At 34.5% G+C, this 21,148-nt stretch overlaps 3 protein-coding genes and 1 long non-coding RNA gene across 4 annotated transcripts; 3 read left to right on the plus strand and 1 right to left on the minus strand.

Moving 5' to 3' along the window:
* Positions 1–3,792: 3,792 nt before the first annotated feature.
* Positions 3,793–5,451, plus strand: LOC134281339 (uncharacterized). Its single transcript, XM_062763823.1, has one exon. It carries the CDS (start codon positions 3,793–3,795, stop codon positions 5,449–5,451), a length of 1,659 nt encoding a protein of 552 aa, XP_062619807.1.
* A 3,945-nt stretch (positions 5,452–9,396) lies between these two features.
* LOC134281340 (uncharacterized) lies at positions 9,397–11,640 on the minus strand. Its single transcript, XM_062763824.1, has one exon. The coding sequence runs from the start codon at positions 11,638–11,640 to the stop codon at positions 9,397–9,399; it is 2,244 nt and encodes a 747-aa protein (XP_062619808.1).
* A 2,841-nt stretch (positions 11,641–14,481) lies between these two features.
* On the plus strand, positions 14,482–15,841 carry LOC134281341 (uncharacterized). Its single transcript, XM_062763825.1, has 2 exons — positions 14,482–14,934; positions 15,236–15,841. Exons 1-2 carry the CDS (start codon positions 14,482–14,484, stop codon positions 15,839–15,841), a joined length of 1,059 nt encoding a protein of 352 aa, XP_062619809.1.
* Positions 15,842–19,588: 3,747 nt separating this feature from the next.
* Positions 19,589–20,970, plus strand: LOC134281337 (uncharacterized). Its single transcript, XR_009995060.1, has 2 exons — positions 19,589–20,414; positions 20,635–20,970. It is a non-coding gene; the product is annotated as an uncharacterized LOC134281337 (long non-coding RNA).
* Positions 20,971–21,148: the final 178 nt, after the last annotated feature.

Here is a 21,148-nt window from a genome sequence, read left to right on the forward strand (position 1 = left end):
TTGCCTAGTGACTTTGAATTAAAAAGAAAGTTGCAAGATTGTGAAGGGGGGGGGGGTACTGATGCTGTGCATTTTAATTAAATGTACGAAATCTGTATTTCACAGTTTAATGCATTCATGTATTTTGTGAATTGTCTTAGGATTCATGTAATAATTGTTGCTATGTATTATTAAGCACTAAATCTATTCAACTGCATGTGTAAATGGGGAAAATGTGGATATGTAAATGATGTATAATTGCAATGTGTAAAATGTGACATTTTCTTATATGAGGGAGTCTGTTCATGTAATTTTTTTTTCATTAATTATTTTATTTATCTTGATAAAATTATTTCAATTAACAATATTGTTTTTCTTACCAGTCTGATGAACTCAACAAAGGTTACAGAGGTGAATGGTAGAAATATGGGTATTACAGGTGTCAAAACTCTTCGTTGATGACCAGACTGCATGCCGCACTGTAAAATCACCATTTTGGATCTTTAAAAGGGGAGGCTACTCCTGAAATCAAAGAAATTGTCATAAAAATGAGTAACCTGATTTTCTTTAGGTCTCACACAAGGAAATAATTTCACTATATGTTACTATATAGCTTTAATTAAATAAATTAATTAACTAGACTCTCAGCAGATAATTCATGAATGAGAAAAAAGATTAATGCTTAGACAAAATTTGAGATCAGAAAAAATATACCCCTTATGCGGCTTTTAAGAAAGAAAATTGAGACTAAACATACCTATACCCCGAAATACACATGGGCAAACAGCCAACACACCATCGAGGAAGTTACATCGATCATGCGTACCTAAAAAAAAAAGAGTTCCCTTTGATTCAGTGGCACAATTCTGCTGATATGATATTCCTAGTGCATGAGTCCAAAATTAAAACTGTAGACCTACGTAAAGTTCCTGAAAATGAAAAAAGAAAAGAAATATTATTGTCTCTATATACATCATACATAGAACTACATTTGTTCATTTTAATTAGCTATCTCCTTGCATAAGACCTTTAAGGGTAATTTTATGCTATTTACCATGTGCACTGATTGCCATAAAACTAAAGAAAAAATACCAGCCTTACAAAGTCACTTAACCATGACCTTTGACATACCTTACTAAGAATACCCTGGACAATTTGGTTTAACTTAAGACTTCTGAATTTTTAAATGCAGGTTTTGATAAATTAACCATTTAATATACTTATGAGCTCATAAAACTGTTCTTTAAAACTGTATGATAAAGAGTGTAAAAACTTTGAAACATGTTTGGAAAGTATTATCACACATGTGATATGGGATAAATTATCACCACAGAAAGATCAAAGAAAATCACTGCAGATATGCGACAATAATTCTTATCATTGTTTATTGTATGTCAAGTCTAGAATATGATATATCATTACAAATATTATGATTTTTAGCCGGGCACATTGCTCGTAGAGCAATGCTCAGCTATAACGACGGTGAGCAACAGAAAATGCTGCTTCTTCACCGCCAAATTGAGTTTACGAGTAAAAGTATGGTATGTGCACCAGCCGCTGTTGAGAAAACAAAAATTCAACACCTTAAGAAATAGTAAATTGAATATTTTTATCATAATATTAAATTGTTTAATATTTTTTCCTGGCTCCTTTGACTAATATTTTACAAAGTAATTCAACGGGTGCGAAAGGTTTTCACCAGGTATCCCTGTCTGCATCATATTCTATAAACAATATAATTAAAATTAGATGTTAGATCCGCTCGCATACTCAACACACTAACATCTAACAAGTCATCCCATTGAGGGTCACGTAAGAGGTTAAATTCGGAACGCCTCAAGATTTATTCGCTTCAACAATATATGATGATTTTGCCAGCTGCGATTTGATTAATTGATAGAATTTGACCTCTGACGTGACCCTCAACGGGATGTTGTTAGATGTTAGTGTAGCGAGTATGCAAGCGGATCTAACATCTAATTTGAATTAGATTGATTCTATAAATAAAGGTTGTACTATCAGGCTAACACAAATGCAGGGAACATCATTAATGACTTGATGCAAATCTCCCTGCTGAGGACACATCAGTGCAGAGACGTTTGACCTTAATCTTGCTGCATGGTGTTTATTTACTTCTGTTTGTATATAAAACCGGATTACCCCGAAACGATACGTGATAAATATTTTTCGCTGTTAATTTCTAGCTATATTTTATTTTATTTTTAAAACTATTTAATATTATACATGCCATTGAGATATTTTTGTGTGTATTACATATATTCTCTAAACGTCTGAACGTGATTTTAAACTGTCACCACAGTCCTTGTTCATTATCCTGTAAATGAGCCCGGCTCAATACATTTACTATAAAAATAATTGGACAAATTTGTGAATGACAATATTCAATGATGCATAGCAATTAATCTTTTCCTGACATTCACCTTCTCCTAAAAATTTGTCGTGTTATTTATTTATTTATTGCAAAGTCGTCCCTGGACTAGTGCTACGGTCAATGCAGCTGCAATGGGCCATGCAATTTCGAACCCTGCGTGGTGAGAGTTTGTCCCGAGACACAGTTAGATTATTCTAACTAGCACCAATATAGAATAAATCATACCGATTAATCAACATCACTACAATATGAGGACGTAAAAATAGGATAAAACATCCTTTAGTCCAGCAATAAGCCACTAAATTGTTTTTGATGTACCTTCAAACAAATCAAATTAATGTTCTTGATTCCCACTTTTCACGTTATGACTGACTTAGTGCTTCTTGATACCAAAACAATTTTTCTATTACCTATAATTTTGACTTTAGGTTGAATTCGCCAATTTCATGCTTGCGAAGTTGTGTCAATGTGTGCATTACGACCGCTCCGGCTACTTTCGTTATTTCTAACCAATGAAAATTGTCCTTACTTTTCTGTTGCGTCATGCAATTTTATTGCACGCATCACTGAATTGTAGAACACACATCACAAGATTTCGAATATACATCACAAGATTATCGAACATACATCACAAGATTTCGAATATACATCACAAGATTACATCGAATATACATCACAAGATTTCGAACATACATCACAAGATTATAGAATATACATCACAAGATTTCGAATATACATCACAAGATATTGAATATACATCACAAGATTTTGAACATACATCACAAGATATTGAATATACATCACAAGATTTCGAAACATACATTACAAGATTATAGAATATACATCACAAGATTTCGAATATACATCACAAGATATTCACAAGATATTGAATATACATCACAAGATTTTGAACATACATCACAAGATATTGAATATACATCACAAGATTATAGAATATACATCACAAGATTTCGAACATACATCACAAGATTATAGAATATACATCACAAGTTTTAGAATATACATCACAAGATATTGAATATACATCACAAGATTTTGAACATACATCACAAGATTTTGAATATACATCACAAGATTTCGAACATACATCACAAGATTTTGAATATACATCACAAGATTTTGAATATACATCACAAGATTTTTCACAAGATTTTGAATATACATCACAAGATTTTGAATATACATCACAAGATTATTGAATATACATCACAAGATATAAACACGAAAATAGCCATTTGTTTGTTTTACATGACACAAGATTTTGAATATACATCACAAGATTAGTTTTCAAATATTGCAACGTTTGACATGCAAAACCTATAGTTTGAAAAAGTTAAATTCATTGAATACTCTAACTTTATTCTTTTGGCTAGCAAACAAATTCTAGATGTCAAAAGGAAATGGCCACACCAATAACCTGGGCACAAGAAGTAATCATTTGTGATATATGTCACGAAGACGCAACATATCAATTTTGTCATAGCTGTCAGGTCAAACTCTGTGGAAACTGCATAAATGAACATGTCAATGCAGAAAAACTACTCCCGCATGATATTGTTCCCTTTACGAAAAGAAACGAGAAAGTGGTTAGCCGGCTGTGTGAAATACATCCAGGCCAGAAATGTGAGGCTTGCTGCCATCAATGCGATGTCCTAATTTGTATGAAATGTGTCATTGCGTCTCACCAAAGCCACCAGATCGAGGAAATTCCTTCCGCTTATCTTGACAACATGAAGAAAATTAACCTAGATACTGATGAACTTCAGAAGATTTTAGATTTAGATAAGGAGCAAAGTGATGCCCGTGAATCAAATATTAAGGATAGAATTGCGAAAACATCTGCAAACTTTGAAGAGCTTGAAAGAGAATTGGAACACCCCAGAAGTTTATGGCATCAGGAAGTCTACGAAATCTTTGACAAACACAAAACTTTAATTAAATCCCTGAAGGAAAAAGCGGTAATTTCTCTGGTCGAACAAAACCTTCACCCAAATAGAGTCACCCAGAAAATGCTGCAAACAATAAAAGAAAACAAAGACATTCTTAGATCCAAAACAGTCTCCAAAGTTGTCAACTACATATCAAAACCTCATGGATACCAAGATATTCCTGTAGATATTGATGTGGCCATTCCTTCCTTGAAAATAACCACAGATCAAGGTAAAGAACTCAGTATAGAACTGGGAGAACACAAAGCTACATTAACACAGACAACACCCTTCAGTCCGAACAGTGACACTTCAATATCGTCATTTGGCAAGTTCTGCGTTATTGCTGATATTCAAACTCCACTGAGTTGTATTGACGCTATATCCTGTGTTGGATCTGATGAAGCCTGGATTGCTGGAACAAGCAATGTTATTCTACGTTTTGACAAATTGAGTGGCTCTGTTAAGGAATCTATCAAAATTACAGGGGAGCCAGCAGACATGTCGGTAACTCAACAAGGAGAACTGATATTTACTGATTTTGCCAATAAAAGTGTTACCATTGTCAAACATGGTATGACAGAAACCCTGATAAAAGCACCTCTAGGTTGGAGAGCATACGGACTATGCTGCACTAATAACGGTGATATCCTTGTCAGCATGAACACTGAGGATGAAAGGCAACACAAAATAGTTCGGTTTCAGGGAAAGGTAGTAAAACAAGAAATAGAAAAAGATTTGGATGGCAACCACATTTTCCAAAGAGGAGGCTACATACTTTATTTGGCCGAAAACACAAACGGGGACATTTGCGCCTCTGATGGAAATGCAAAGAAAGTTGTTGTGGTGGATGCAACAGGGATTGTCAGATTTCGTTATAATGGTTATGGAGCCAGAGGGAAGAAATATTTCTCTCCAGAACAAATCGCTACCGATTCCATGAGTCAGATCATCGTGACGGATCAGAAGAATGATTGTTTACACATTCTTGATCAAAACGGACATTTCCTACAATGTGTGGATTACTGTGGATTAGACGCACCGGGAGGTTTGAGTGTAGACAGTAAGGGAAGATATTGGGTTGGTTTGCATTCTGGAAAATTAAAAATGATTTCATTATTGAAGATGTAAAACTGCGGGAAAGATGGTTTATTCATGAGCTTATGAAATATTTATAATGATCGAACAGTACTGTAAAATTGTATTTTTATATAGGTCGTTTGTTTTCGTTGTTTTCAAGAAATTGTGAAATTCATGTCCTTCATTTTGTGTACAATATAGCTCAGCAGTTCTTTAATCATGAAACCAAATCCCAACAAATTCTGTTTCTCCTAAAATCTCGATTATTTTGTTCCTGCGAAAATAAATGATTGCGATGTTTCTGTCACAGAGCAATCGCCCGATTTTAGTTAATTAATTGTAAATGAGTGAGTGATAGGTTGCAGGTGCGCAGCGCAGGCGTTGTAGCCCTGTTTCCCAAGAGTGTAATTTTAGTTAGTTAGAGAGAAAGCGAGTGGACAAGCATGGATTTATAATTTGTTTATTTGTCATTTCTGTTATCGTTGTTTATTGTGCGTGATAGAGTTCTGAGAGATGAAAGTGAGCACTAGATTGATTTGTGTGAGAAAGTGGGCCCTGGGAACATGAGTGAGAGAGAGGAGAAGAAGTTTGAAAGTCAGTGAGTGTGGACGTGTTTTTGTATTGTGAACATTGTGATTTCTTATAAATATATATTGTGTTGTAAATATGTAAATAAACGATGTAAATAAAAACAATCTTCATTATTAACCAGTGCCAGTGACAGGGAGGACCCCCGTCACATTTCTATAAAAAATTGTGAATTCAATTGATTATTGGCCAATAGGGACATATTAAGAATTCAATGGATTCAATTTGTTGTACTCAGATATATAATTCAAATACTAATACTGGTTGAGTGTGATCCACCAGGATGATAATGTTCACACAAACAGAAATTAAACTATGGACCATAATTGTGACGATGGAATGCTAATTAATGCAGTTCTGCATTATTGGCATGGCAAAAAAGAAAGATTATGCAGTTATTCGTCGTGAAATTATGATAAAGTTTAGAACTGAATTCTTCCGTTTGACTTGGATGAGATTGGATCACCACTATTTGATTTCTTAATTTGGATTCGAGTGATCGATGCCTTCAGACTGAGAAATATTAAAAAAAGAACAGAAAAAAATTAGGTTTTTAATCTTTGATTTGCTACGTTTTTCAAGCAATTCAGCACCTAGCTATAATTTCAACCGTTTATGATATGCCACGTTCAAATTAGTTTTCATAAGTCCTGCAAGGGCTTCCGTAGAATTTAAATCAAACCGCGAACGGCGATCATGTGTGAGTGTTTATTTTAAATGCTTAAAACCTAGCTTTCAAAATAGCTTCAAAGGTGAGTATTATTCTCGCAAATATTTGATGTGTATTTTTTTTCAACTTATTCCAACCTAGCCTGAAATTATAGTCATAAACAAAACTAAGATCATTCACACTAATCCGAAATTCCTCTCCTTTAACCCTATTTTGTAATTAAAATATGACATGTGCAGGCTAGAATCAGAGAAATCTCGCAATAATGTCACAGTGAATATCATGATTTTTTGTACGACAGCGTAACAATTCAAAAATCACAGTAATTCGAAAAAAGTAGGATGTTTCTTACTTTTCCGTATGTTTTTTGTAGCAAATCGTCAACGGCAGCGATGGTTTTGAGCACATTTAAACGATATACATGCATTTAGTGACTACAGTACGAATTAAGCTCACCTTAACGAAGTTGGGGGTGTATGTGATACCCTCAGCTTCGGCATCCCAGTTCAAGTTTTGGATGCAGTTTTCTCTTTCAAGTACTTCTGCGCTCTTAACATTGATCAGATATGCATGCAAGGTTCTTCTAGTATATGTCTCATTTACCAGTCAAGCTTTCAGATGCTGAATTTTCAGCAAAGGAATGGCCATGTAAATGTATTTAGAGTAAGTTAAGGTTTTTGGTGGAGTTTCAAGTTTCTGGTGCAGATCCCATTTCCAAGTAACGATATTAAAGTCCTATGTTGACCAAACTTGCATGAATGATACACCTGTAAGGATGTACACTTATCAGGCTTGCTTCAGATGCTGGATCTGACCTACATTTCCTAATGAGTGAACAGGTTTAAGGTTTTGGTGTAGGTCTCTTTTCCATTTAACTATAAGCCCTATATTTACAAAACTTGAATGGATGATACGCACTACCAGGCTTGCTTCAGATGCTGGGTTTTAACCTAAATTTTTCAGATGAGAGACCAGGTTCAAGTTTTTACCGAGTGCTAATAGGCCTTTATGAATAATTAATTGACAAAATTAGCAATGTATTTGACAGTAACTTATTACTTTTCAAAGTAATTGACCTCAAACCTGGTTCGGTGTCTTTTTGTCTTCGCTCAATTGCGTCCAACAATAGTGTACATACCTGTAAGGTTAGCATATTAATCTGTCGAAGATACTGGAACCGTGTGATGATTCAGGTCCATTTGATCATATTGATCAAGATTTTCGTTTAGAGAATTGGAAGTCTCATCTCATCCAATGATGAAGACTATAAACAACATGCTAATACAGTACAAAAGATGGAAATGTTTATGACTCTTGGCGCATGGGACTTATAACAGATTACCATTCGTAAGCGAGTATTCCAAAAGTAATTTCAATGCGACTTGTTCTGCTGAGTCTTTATTTATAAACATACGCACTTCATTGATCAAATTCTTTATTGAAAATGGTTTCATAAGTCATAATCCAAAGGGAAGGCAACATCAACAACATTGAAATAGAAGATGTTTCTATGATCATACGACTAAATATGGTTGAAATATTGCCGAATCGGCCTTAAACAATACCAATCAGTCTTAACATCATATGGAGTAGGGGTAGCTTAGAAGTCCATTATTTAAATTTTAATTAAAGTTGTTGAGTAAAAAAACAGAATCCAATTAAAGAAGTTTCTATTTACATCACCCATTTTTTAAAATCATCCTCAGCAGCCCGCGTACAAATGTCGGAGGGAACCTTTGTAGTTGCAATAAGGACTTGAGTAAATTTCCCTTTCGATGGTGTTTTATAGCAATATGCTTTCCTTCCAAAGCCCTAACAACAAGGTCCAGATTCCATCTAACCCAGAACTACTCAGCTATCTTGGCTCTAATGGTCATTTGCAGTTGTTGGATATATATATATATATATATATATATATATATATATATATATATATATATATATATATATATATATATATATATATATATATATATATATATATATATAGATAGATAGATAGATAGATAGAGAGAGAGAGAGAGAGAGAGAGAGAGAGAGAGAGAGAGCATATTCTGATAACGCGGTTTGGCATACTTTATTAACCAGCAAGAACATCCCATTAAATGGAACTCATACTCAGACTTGTATATGATTCTCCTTTTGCTAAATACTGGTGTAAATGCCAGCTTCAATCCAGGTTCCTGAACCTGCTTTTCTGAGCCATGTATATCTTGTTTTTTTTTTAATATGGATTTTAATTTGGCTCTCTAAACATACCAGACTTCACTTTCAGGGTTTTGTAAAATGATAATTTGTCCTCTGTTTAAGCTCTCTCAGCACACAAGCAAAATATCCATATTTATTACGTCCGATAATCCATTATTTTATACATCCAATATCACCTACTGTTGTGGAAAGAATAGAAATGCGTCTTGATCGTATAGTGGTTTATTTAGACTCTGTTATTAACTATAGAAACATAACGTACAGTATTGTGACGTAACAATAACGTTAATGTACATTACATAAACCCGCGGATAATCCGTGACACTCCGGGCACCGAAATGAATATTATACTAGAATATTAAAAAGTTCAAATCAAATTAACAGTTCATGGAAATTTAAAATAAAAACAAGTTCATAATCACCTAATTAAGAGGTCCATTCACGGATTCTTTCTTTGGCTTTTGTTTTTGACACTCGATCAGAAGATAGTATTTTAAGTTCGTTCTCATTCACTTCGATTGGATATAGTTTCACAATTGGTCTGTTGGTAAGTCCATTTTTGGTCCGTAAAGTGGCAGCTCTAACGAATCCGTCTCTCCCCTGTATGAGTTCCTCGGAGTGTTTGTGACGTAGTTCTGTGTTAGATTTCTCCAGCTCCATGTTTCGAGTCCGTAGACTGGCATTTTGTTTATTATCTCTACCATGTCCCTGATATTCCTTTTCTGTGATTTTTCTTTTTCCTTCTCCTCAGCCTCTGTACGTTTTTCTGTCATCTGAGTTTCTCGTTTGTCATCACGGATCCTTACGGCGAACGTGTAATCTTTCTCCCTACTTTCCACGGGGCCCTGTGAGGTTTGTAGCTGATTTTCAAGTGTCTGTACTTTGTTATTTAGATCACTTATTTGTCTTTGAGCGTAATCATATCGTGACTGAAGACTGATGTTTTTAGCATTAAGATGCTCCAAGTGAGTGCTGTAGGTTTTGATATTAACAACCTGGTCCTTTAATTCCTGAACCTCGTTATGCAAGTGTCCGTTTTCGTGCGCAAGTTTATTCATCTGTTCCATCATATCCTTCATCCCATTCTCCACACGAGTCTGAAAATTTCTTTGTTGGTCGAATTGTAACAATCTCTCTAGCAGGGTACCATTTTCTTGTTCCAACGCGTTCATCCTTTCTGTCTTAGTCTTCAGCTCTGACTTAAGTTGCTGTATCTCGTTAGTCATCAGCTTGCTACGTTCTTGAATGGAGTCCACAGTCCGACTCATCGGAGTGGAAGCTGATTTCCATAAAACACTTTTATGTCGTTGTTCAACGTTCATTTCTGTGGGTTTTGGTTTGCTCGTTCCTACAATGTTGACAATTGTTGATTTGGTGGGCTCGTCTCTGTCCCTCGTTAGTTTCATGTCGCATATACTTGTGTGGTGCTTCTTCTGGCACGTTTTACATCTGTTGCGGGATTTACAATCTGCGGCGCGGTGGTTTCCTAAGCAGTTGAAACATAATTTCTTCCGTTTTAAGATGTCGAATCTTGTACTTACTTCTGTAACTTTCTTACAGTCCCCTGGAAAGTGATTCTTTGTGCAACAATAAATGCATGGGCGGCTCTTTATCTCTGTTTTTTCGACATAAGGAGTTGACTCTTTTGTTTTCTGGTTGTGTCCATTATGAACATGACATTGTTTCTTTGAGGCTCCGGTAAGAAACAATGCTGTTGCGTGGAATCCATCGCTGTTTTCAATCTGGCCTGATTCAAGGGTTTTGACTTCTTTGCTGATAGCTTTACGAAGATTGTGTAGTGAAATGTTGTCACCATCGTACTCACGTGCAATGTTTTTCCTGATTTCAGCTGGTAGCTTGTTCATTATGACTGGAATAAGTAAAGCTCCGTACATCTCTTGTTTTTGTCCTAGACACTCTAAACTCCTGACATGAGATTCCAAGCAGTCTCCATAATTTCTTAAACTAATGGCGTCGTTTCTCGGGGCTTGCAGTTCCATAAGTGCTCTCATATGAGCATTAATAATTTTCTGGGGTTGACCAAACCGTTCCTTGAGCAAGTCTATGGCGGTTTCATAATTTGCGTTTGTGAGAGTAAATCCTGCAATGGTTTGTGCTGCTGCGTCCTGTAATTGAGCCTTGAGATACGAAAACTTCTGAATTGGTGTTAAAGTTTGGTTGCGGTGAATTGTTGATTCAAATGAATCCCAAAACATATTCCATTGTAATATATTCCCGTCAAAATCTGGAAGATTTAGCTTCGGTAATCTATGATTATTCGTAGCGTGGTTGGATAGTAATGACAAAACATTTTTCTGCCAATCTAGGTTACTTTGTTCATTGAGATCAGAGGCAGGAAAATTGTTTAAAATATTCTCACAAGCCGTTTCACTTGAGTTAATTGCAGCTGACGTGTTTACGTTACTATCATGAATTTCTAAGGCGGGTACAAAACACTCAGCACTGGCGTTCAAAGTTTTACATGAAACTTTTTCCGTAAATTTTTCTGTTTTCTTAATTTTGCAATCCAATTCGTACATATACTCATCTGTGTTCGTGATTTCTTCTTCTATGTCCTCTTCAGATAAGGCATCTAATATTCGTTCATTTAGTTCTTGTAGAGTTTGTCTTTTCTGTGTTAGGGACTTCCTAATTATTTCGATTTCCTCCGTTACTTCGCTGGCTGTATTTTCTTTCAAGTCCAAAAATCGTCCGAAAAGTTTCGTCACCGCTGACCTGTTACCGGCCCGTGTGGCTTTCAGTCTTCCTTCCATTTTACGTATTATGTAGACATTCCGTCGATCACGGCACCAAAATTGTTGTGGAAAGAATAGAAATGCGTCTTGATCGTATAGTGGTTTATTTAGACTCTGTTATTAACTATAGAAACATAACGTACAGTATTGTGACGTAACAATAACGTTAACGTACATTACATAAACCCGCGGATAATCCGTGACACCTACTTCGCCTTTGCTGACGCTCGTTGTATAATTGTTGGACGGACAATACCTTAGTTATTTTTGCAATATTCTGTTCAAAAGCTTAATCCCCCGCACTGTAGCTATTGTCAAAATTGCATGCATTTGAATTGATGTTAAGAATATCTAGCAAACATCTCAAAATATTTTCAAATCATGTAATATATTTGTTTGAACGAGTCGCTGTTTGTAGGAATATCGTATGAATATGCTTCCCTAAATATGAGTATCGCATTAAATGTTGTCTTATTCTACTTATTCGTATTAAGATAGTAACGCGATAGTTTATGGACTTCTGGCTCTCAGTTCATCCATCACTCGCCAAAATGCCTTCTATTGTCATACAAACCTCAGACCATTGTTGAATAGGCATCTTATTCTGAGTCATATCGTATCAGATTTGAGAGAATCACCCTCTGTCAAAATTCGCAAGTCGGGCGTGGCGAAGGAATGTGATTTTCAATTTTTAGCTCACCCGAGCTTCTTCTTCTGAAGAACTACTGGGCCAATTTCAACCAAACTTGCTACAAAGTATCCTTGGGTAAAGGGGATTCAAGATTGTTCAAATGAAGGGCCACGCCCTTTTCCAAAGGGAGATAATATGAAATAAAGAAAAATTAATGTCAATTTTTAAAAATCTTCTCAAGAACCACTAGGCCAGGAAAAATGAAACTTATGTGAAATCATCTAATGGTAGTGTAAATTCAAGTTTGTTCAAATCATGACCCCCGGGGGTAGGGCGAGGCCAAAATGGCCGATCAAAGTTTTACATAGGAATATATAGGAAAAATCTTTAAAAGTCTTCTTCTCAAGAACCACTGGGCCAGGAAAGATTAAACTCATGTGCAATTATCCTCAGGTAATGTAAATTCAAGTTTGTTCAAATGATGACCCATGGGGGTAGGGTGGGGCCAAAATGGCCGATGAAAGTTAAACATAGGTATATATAGGAAAAATCTTTAAAAATCTTCTTCTTAAGAACAATTGAGATAGGAAAGATTAGACTCTTGTGAAATCATTCTCAGGTAGTGTAGATTCAAGTTTGTTCAAATCATGACCCCTGGGGTTAGAATGGGGCCAAAATTGCTGATCAAAGTTTTACGTACGAATGTATTGGAAAATCTTCTAAAATCATCTTCTCGAGTACTTCAAAACCATGATTAGTGATATTTATATGGAATCATCCTCAGATAGTGTAGCTTTTAGTTTGTTCAAATCACAACCCCCAGGGATAGGGTGGGGCCACAATGGGGGATCCATGTTTTACATTAAAATATATTGAAAAATTCTTCTTCTCAAGAAAAGCAAAGCCATGACTAGTGATACTAGTATTTATATGGAAGCATTCTCTGAGTGAGGTAGTGTAGAATTAAATTTGTTCAATTATAACCCCCAATGGTAGGATGGGGCCACAATGGTTGATCAAAGTTTTACATAGATAAATATAGGGGAAAATCCCAAGAACAGAAAAGCTTTGTTTGTGTTGAAGATTTAAATTTGTTCAAATCATGGCCCTTTGGGTTAGGGAGGGAACAATGGGTAATCAATTTCAATTTTTTATGAAGTAATATATAGGAACAAAATGTTTAAAAAGAAATCTTTTTATCAAGAACAGCAAAGTCATGACGTGCCGTATTGATACGAAGGCATTGTCAAATGGTATTAAAATTCAAGCCTCCCCCCCCTCAGTAAACTTTCAGTTCTGATCTGATATGTGCTTTTTTCTAGCCGATGTGCTCAGGTGAGCGATGTGGCCCCTGGGCCTCTTGTTTATTAATTCGTGTAAAATCCTAGTACAAATTGTGAGAGTGTGACAGGACCTTTAAGTCACTTTCTTTTTAGTTTTTTTAAAAAATTTTTTTCTTCAAGGCCAACAAGAAGAATGGCTACACCTATTTCTTGGGCACAGGAAGTGATCATTTGTGATATATGTAACAAATTAGCAGCAGACCTATTTTGTAATAGCTGTCAGACCAAACTGTGTGGAAACTGCATCAACACACATATCAATGCAAATAAACTACTCCCGCATGATATTGTTCCCTTTACTAAGAAATATGTGAAAGTTGTTGGCCAGCAATGTGAAATACACCTAGGTCAGAGGTATGAAGCATGCTTTTCTGGCCCAGCCCTTACAGAAAAAACTAATAGAAACTTATAAGTGTTTTATAATCCACTTACTAGCAACTTATAAGTCACTTATAAATTTTGAAATTTACTTATAACTGTACTATAAGTCAAAGTAATTATAAGTTAGGAACGTATTTCGTTAATACTTCACTTATAAGTAAAGATGAGCTACACATCAGTGAATATTTCACTTATACCTCACTTATAAGTGAAGATCAGTATGGTATGAGCGAAGTATAAGTGTGGACTTCGAATTTTTACCCTATACTAGACTTCTCTCAAGGAGCATTATGGGTATTCAAGGTAGCCAATCAGAAAGTTTGTCTCTGCAGAGATCAGCAACAAGAATTTGAAACCAAGTTTGTGTCTGTGAAAGGATGACACCTAGGTCAGAGGTATGAAGCATGCTGTCAACAATGTGACGTAGTGGTCTGCATGAAATGCGTCATTGATTCACACAATGGCCACACTATCGAAAACATTCCTGCCAAGTTCTATGACAACATGAAAAAAAATATGAAAGAATCAGAGGAACTTCGGAAGCAATTAGATTTAGAGAGGCTTCAGAGTGATACACGAAAATTGAATATTTCAAAATCAATAGCAGAATTTGAAGTGCTTGAAGGAGAATTGGAAAAACACAGAAAATGCTGGCATCAGGAAGTAGACGATATCTTTGATAAACACAAGAGTTTAATTACGTCCATGAGAGAGAACGCGATAAAATCTCTTACCGAACAAAATCATGCACCAAAACATGTGATCGAGAGAAAGCTCCAAATCATAAAAGAAAACAAAGATATCATAAGGTCCAAATCAGTCTCTAAGGTTGTCAACTACAAAACAGAATTTCAGGAATATAAAGCTTCACCTAAAGAGATTGATGCTATAGTAACTGTTCCTTCCTTAAAAGTAAAGACAGATCGAGGTAAAGAACTCGACATGGAATATGGAGAGGTAGGTGCTACATTAGCACAAAGATTACATAACAGCGAAACTAAAGAAGCTACCGTGTCGCCTTCGACAGAAATGCTTGGAAAAGGCAGAGTAATTGCTGATATTCAACCTTTATCGATTTGCGAGTACATTCAAATTCTGCTGTTACATTTGCGAGTACACAAGCAATAGCTTGTGTTGGATCTGACGAAGCATGGCTTGGTCGCGGAAACAAATTCATGTTACGTTTGGACATAACTAGTCTGTAAGAGAGTATGTCAAAATTACAAACGATTCAGTTGACATCTCAGTAACTCAACAGGGTGAACTGATATATACTGATACTGACAGTGTGATAATTGTCAGATCTGGTATGACAGAAAATTTGATAAAAACGCCTGAAGGCTGGGAACCATGGGGATTATGCTGCACCAATTCAGGTGATATCCTCGTCAATATGGTTACGAATGCTGTTATCCATGATCACAAAATAGTTCGTTATGCAGGACAGAAAGCAGTACAGGACATTCAGAAAGATTCTGATGGAAACCCTTTTTTTCAAAGTGGAAACTTTATAATTTGTTTAGCTGAAAACAGAAACGGGGACATCTGTGCCTCTGATGGAAATGCAAAGAAAGTAGTCGTGATGGACAAGGAAGGGGCTGTCAGATTCCGGTACACAGGATATCCAGCCAAAAGGAAGAAATATTTCTGTCCAGAGCACATAGCTACTGATTCCAAGAGTCAGATCATTGAGACGGATCACAACAATGATTGTCTGCATATTCTTGATCAGAATGGAGAATTCTTACAATGTGTGGATGACTGTGGATTAGACACACCGGGAGGACTGAGTATAGACAACAAGGGAAGGTGTTGGGTTGGGTTGCATTCTGGAAAATTGAAAGTGATTTCATTGAACATGTAAACCTGGAAGAAAGATGGTTTGCAAATGGGCAAATGAAATTTTTCTAATAAGCAATTTGAACGCTTCAAAAAATAATAAAGAGAAATTTATTAAATCTAATTATTCCAGATAAAATTAATTTGTTTTTATGATTGGCAAACAAGAACAATGTATTGGAAGACATTACGAACTATTTTGATGTAATCAGACTAAGATTCTTAATGATTGAGAGTAATACACTTGAAGATGGAATTATTAACAACAACAGAAAACTATAGACTATCTTAATAGCAGTGAGAATGGAGCTGTAATAGTATTTTGTAGTATCATGACTTAATAAAACATTAATACATGTAATATACAGTTATCAGAAGAGTCGGAATTACACAAAAACATACTAATAACTTGTAACTCTCCCATTTAATTAGGACGAGAAATCATGGATAAGTTGTTTAGATTGACAAATGATCATCATTGCGTTATAAAATTTCCACTACACGTTGATATACTTTGCATCAATAGTAAAACGTAGCTAACTGTTTTTCGTCTATAAAAAATGTTGCCTTGTTTCGTCATCAATCATAAAAGTTTATCAAATCTTCTATTTTGTTAAATATATTGGGTTTAAAGAAACGGTTGGCATATTTGCATGTCTTGTCTAAGGCATTTCTAAAGGAAATAAGGCACATGTATGTTAGAAATATTATTATACCGGTATTCTTTTTCTTTGTAAGACTTTTCTGAAATGTATTGATAACGAAATGTTTAGTGTCTTTAGTGTAAATCTGGTATCATGTTGCACGTAGTTTTCATATATTTTGGTGTACTAACATTTTCATCGACCAATTAAAATGTTCCATTTATTTAATAAATTCTTCTTTTTACTTTTGAATCTAAATCCTGGATCCATCTGAAAAGCATACAATATTAAATGACTTTCTTTTGGGATTTAAACATGGGTAATCAGAGATTACAGCACTCACCATATGAGCCATATCTTTTGAACAGTAAATACCAGGACATTTATACATCTATACACATATATATTCTTTGGTGAAAAACCTTTCATTGGATACCAACAATCATGACATTTTGACCTTGACCATTTCCATCCTTGTGAAAAAAAACTTTAACATTGGCCATAACTTTTGGACGGTAAGGGATAGGGCTTTCATACTTAAATATATGTAATCCCTGTGAGAAGATCATTCATTGGATACCAAGAACTTTGACCCTTTGACCTTGGAGTTTGACCCATTTTTAAAAAGCAAACCTTGACTATAATGTTAAAAGGGTTAGGGTTAGTGCAATCATACTTTATATATTTCATTCTTGTGACATGATCTTTCTTTGGGTACCATCAAATCTGACCATTTGACCTTGACCTAGGAGTTTGACCTACAATTCAAAATTGGCAACCTTGCCCATAACTTCTGAAGGGTTGGGGCTAGTGCTTCCAAATTTCACATATGTATTTTTTGTGGCAGTACCATTCATTAGATACCAATAACCTTGACCTTTTGACTATGACCTTGGAGATATCAAGAAATACCAATGTATGAAATTTGCATTTAAGAAAAGTTTAACCTTTGCTATGTTGCAATACGGGGGCATCAGTGTTTCACAAACACTTGTTTAAATTGTATTTAATTGATTTACTTAAAACAATAATTTATTTACTGAATCAAGGAGAATTCAGATCAGTTGCAGTACAAATAATTACTTAAATATGGTAGTCTAATCACTATCGGAATTGAATTTTTGAAATGTAATATATAATTTTGGCTTCCATATTAATTTTCTGTGAGGAGGAGTTATCTTTCTTTCAAATATTCCTTCATGTGAAAAAAAAGTCATACTAATAAAGATGCTGTATTAAGTACTTGAAACATAAAACCATTTTTAAAATGGTCTTTAAAATGATACAACTTATTAAATTTATAAGGCTGTTGACGTTGGAATTAAATGTTTTATTGTTAAATATAATAAAACAATTACAAAAAAAATGGCTAAAGAAATAGTGAGTATTGTTTCCATCATATGTAGATTTCATCTAATTGACAACTCACAGGGCTCAATTAGGAAACTCTGAGCAAGGAAATTGTGAGTAGTTTTCACACTTTGTACTTTCAAAGTTATCTCTATTATCAGAGGGACGGTACCATGCAGTGTTTCTGGTAAATAGTGTCGAATTTAGTAAATATGATATGTATTTCATTTACTTAGTAATCTTTTAAGTAATAATATTCTACATTTTAATTGATTTCAGTATTACATTTACAGTAATAATTCATAAAATTTAGTAAATAGAAAGCATATTATTTCTAAATTAAGTATTAATAATTTACCAAAAATGAGTAGTTCATTTACTAAGTAATATAATTCCTATAGTTTAAGTAATTCTATTGATACTTAGTAAATCATTTTATAAGTAAATGAATTCATCCTTATTACTAATTATGTTTACAATTACTAACCATGATAGTCATTTACTTGCTTTTCTGACTAAATGGATTACTAATAATCACTAGTTTTTCTTAATCTAATATCTTATTTTAAAAACAACAAGTAAAACTTTTTTTAGAGTGTAGGTTTTGCGCCTTTAAGTCTGCGCTAGGGAGAGAGTTGGAAAAGACTGAAGCTTTTTTATTTTTGATTTCACATATCATAAAATCAGGAGAGAAAAAACTATTAATAAAATATTAAAACAATGAAATACAGAATTCCATGTGTAAAAAATTATATAAGCCATATAATTTTTAAAAATACCACATAATTTTTAAAAATATAGCTTTCATGAACTTTTAGAATTGAGACATGTCTTTTTTCAGAGCTGGAGGTTGTACTCGCCTTGTACGTCTCTCAGGTAGTGAACAATCCGATATTTAGAAAGTATCAATCATATTAATTTGAATTTTCTAGTCTGATTTGAAATAAATAATTATAAAGCTATAACAAATACAATTTTTTGTTTTTGTCGACTATTATCAAATTTATGAACGTTATAACATAACATTTGGATCAACCCTCGTAGTTACTTGGCAATTAGACCTGCACAAACAATGTAAACCTGTTCACCCTTCCAGGAAATGTATAAACTGCACCAAAAACTTTAACCTGTTCAGTGTTCACTAAGCTGGAAAATGTCGGTCACATCCAACATCCAAAGCAAGCCTTGTAGTATGCAAATGTGCATCCAAGATGTATATTCCATGCAAGGTTTGTCGTCATAAGTCGTATAGTTACTATGTAATCGGACCTGCACCAAAAACTTGAAGCTGTTCACTTAACCGGAAAATGTAGGTCAGATCCAGCGTCTGAAGCAAACTATTGGTTGCACATCCTTAGAAGTGTTATCCATGTAAGTTTGGTCAATATTTTGGCTTATAGTTACTTGGAAATAAGACCTTCACAAAAAACTTAAACCTGCTCCTAAAATATTAATATGTATGTCATTCATTTCCTGAAAGTGCAGCATCTGAAACCGTACAATGAAGAAACACTAAAAGCATCTTCCATGCATCTCTGACTCATATCATAGAAAACCACATCAAAACTTTAACTTGGGACGCCCACACCGACACCGATGGTATCACATTAGCCCCCACCCCCCTTTTCGTTGAGGTGAGATTAAAAATATTTTCATATCTTCAATATGAGTTCTTCGGCAAAATATGTAAAGAAGCACGGTTTTTACATTCGCATCCATTTTCATCGTCTTAGAAGAGATCATTTTTAAACAATTTCCAGCTCAGTGCTGTGAGGCGACCATAATTTGATTTTTAGTTTTACGGATCCGCCGACTCTAAAAATTTGCATTTCAAAAAAAAAATAAAATCGGAATTTTTCAATCCGCTCGTGTCAAACCTGTGTTTTATAAAAGCAAATCAGTCAGAAACGTAAAAAAACACACATGTGCAGAATGGTAGAAGAAGGTGAGCTGTCAACTTTGATTTTATCGAGAGTCTACCAATTCTGAACCCTCCCCATTGCATGTCTCTCTCTATTTTTTTAATTGCTGTTTCTACCGATTTCGAAAAAATCCGGATTTTTTACCTTCTTCGATTTGTAAAATACCGACAAGTCAAAAACAAAAATGGCGGTCATGCAGTGTTTACCGGTAGCTAATAATGCTTATTGCCACTGATAACAGGTGATAATCAAGGTGTCAACTGTGCTACCAGATGTAATTGCAGTTCTAATTGCTCATTATCCTCATAAAAAGTGTTTTTTATCAAAGACAGAGATACCAGATGTGGAAATTTTGCAAAAAAGGACGGTAAATAACGATATGAATTTACTTGATACTTTGCTGCAAACAAGTTTATATGCGCCTAAAACAAAACAATTCCTCCATAAATAATACGGTGATCAGGAAAGACATGAACTACAGTACTTTATTATTAATTTAAAGAGGAAATGAAAGCAAGTACATGGTAACTAATAAAGAGTCTGCAGAGGGAACACCGCGGATTATGAGATTCAGTGACTTAGCAAATCCTACATCAACACCAGCATATAAAAGCCCTTGAAACTGCAGAGCAACTTGACAGTACCTCTAGAAGACTTCTTCGAATTTATGTAGCTAAACAGGGTAATAAAGTTTCTGAATTTCAAAATATAATATTAGCAGATTGGAACAGGACTACAATAATGCTTTGATTATTGATATCATATGTACTAAGAGTAAAAAAAAGAATGCAGGATCTAAGAATCTATCTAATTCATTCTCAATAGATTACACATGTTATTTTTTAAAAATGTATTAAGTTTTAAGTTTGGCTAACAGGTACTTCCAATTCCTTCAATTTCAGATCTTTATTAAATCCAGGAAACAATTCTCTTGCTCCTCATAATGAGAAAAATCCATTCATCCATCAGTTAAAAGCTGGAAACTCAGACCGTCTGCAGAATATTATTAATTCGTTTAATTGCCAAGTTAAACTTCGATATTTACCCTGAATATTATTCAAATGACACTCAAATGAATGTGCAAACTATACAGTGAAGAACATAATTAAATTTTTATAATTTCAAATATTACATGGTACTCATATTAAACAATGTTTGAATTAAAAGTTGTAATTTTTATAAATAACAACATTTATACATGTAATGTGTATTAATATTAAAAAAAACATATCTTGTAAGTTGTTTTTTTTGTTTTGTTTTATGCTACAGTGAAATGTGTGACTTTTTATTTGTGAAAAAGGTCGTTGCTAGCATGATTTTTGTCTTTTTTTTTTTTTTTTTTTCGTCCTCCGACTTGACCTTTCTTGAAAAAAAATCCGTAAAACTAAAAATCAAATTATGGTCGCCTGACCATGC

The sequence above is a fragment of the Saccostrea cucullata genome, unplaced genomic scaffold, assembly GCF_032062105.1.
Source record: "Saccostrea cucullata isolate Sc308-1 unplaced genomic scaffold, CSIRO_AGI_Scuc_v1 ctg5238, whole genome shotgun sequence".
NCBI classification, from domain to species: Eukaryota; Metazoa; Mollusca; class Bivalvia; order Ostreida; family Ostreidae; genus Saccostrea; species Saccostrea cuccullata.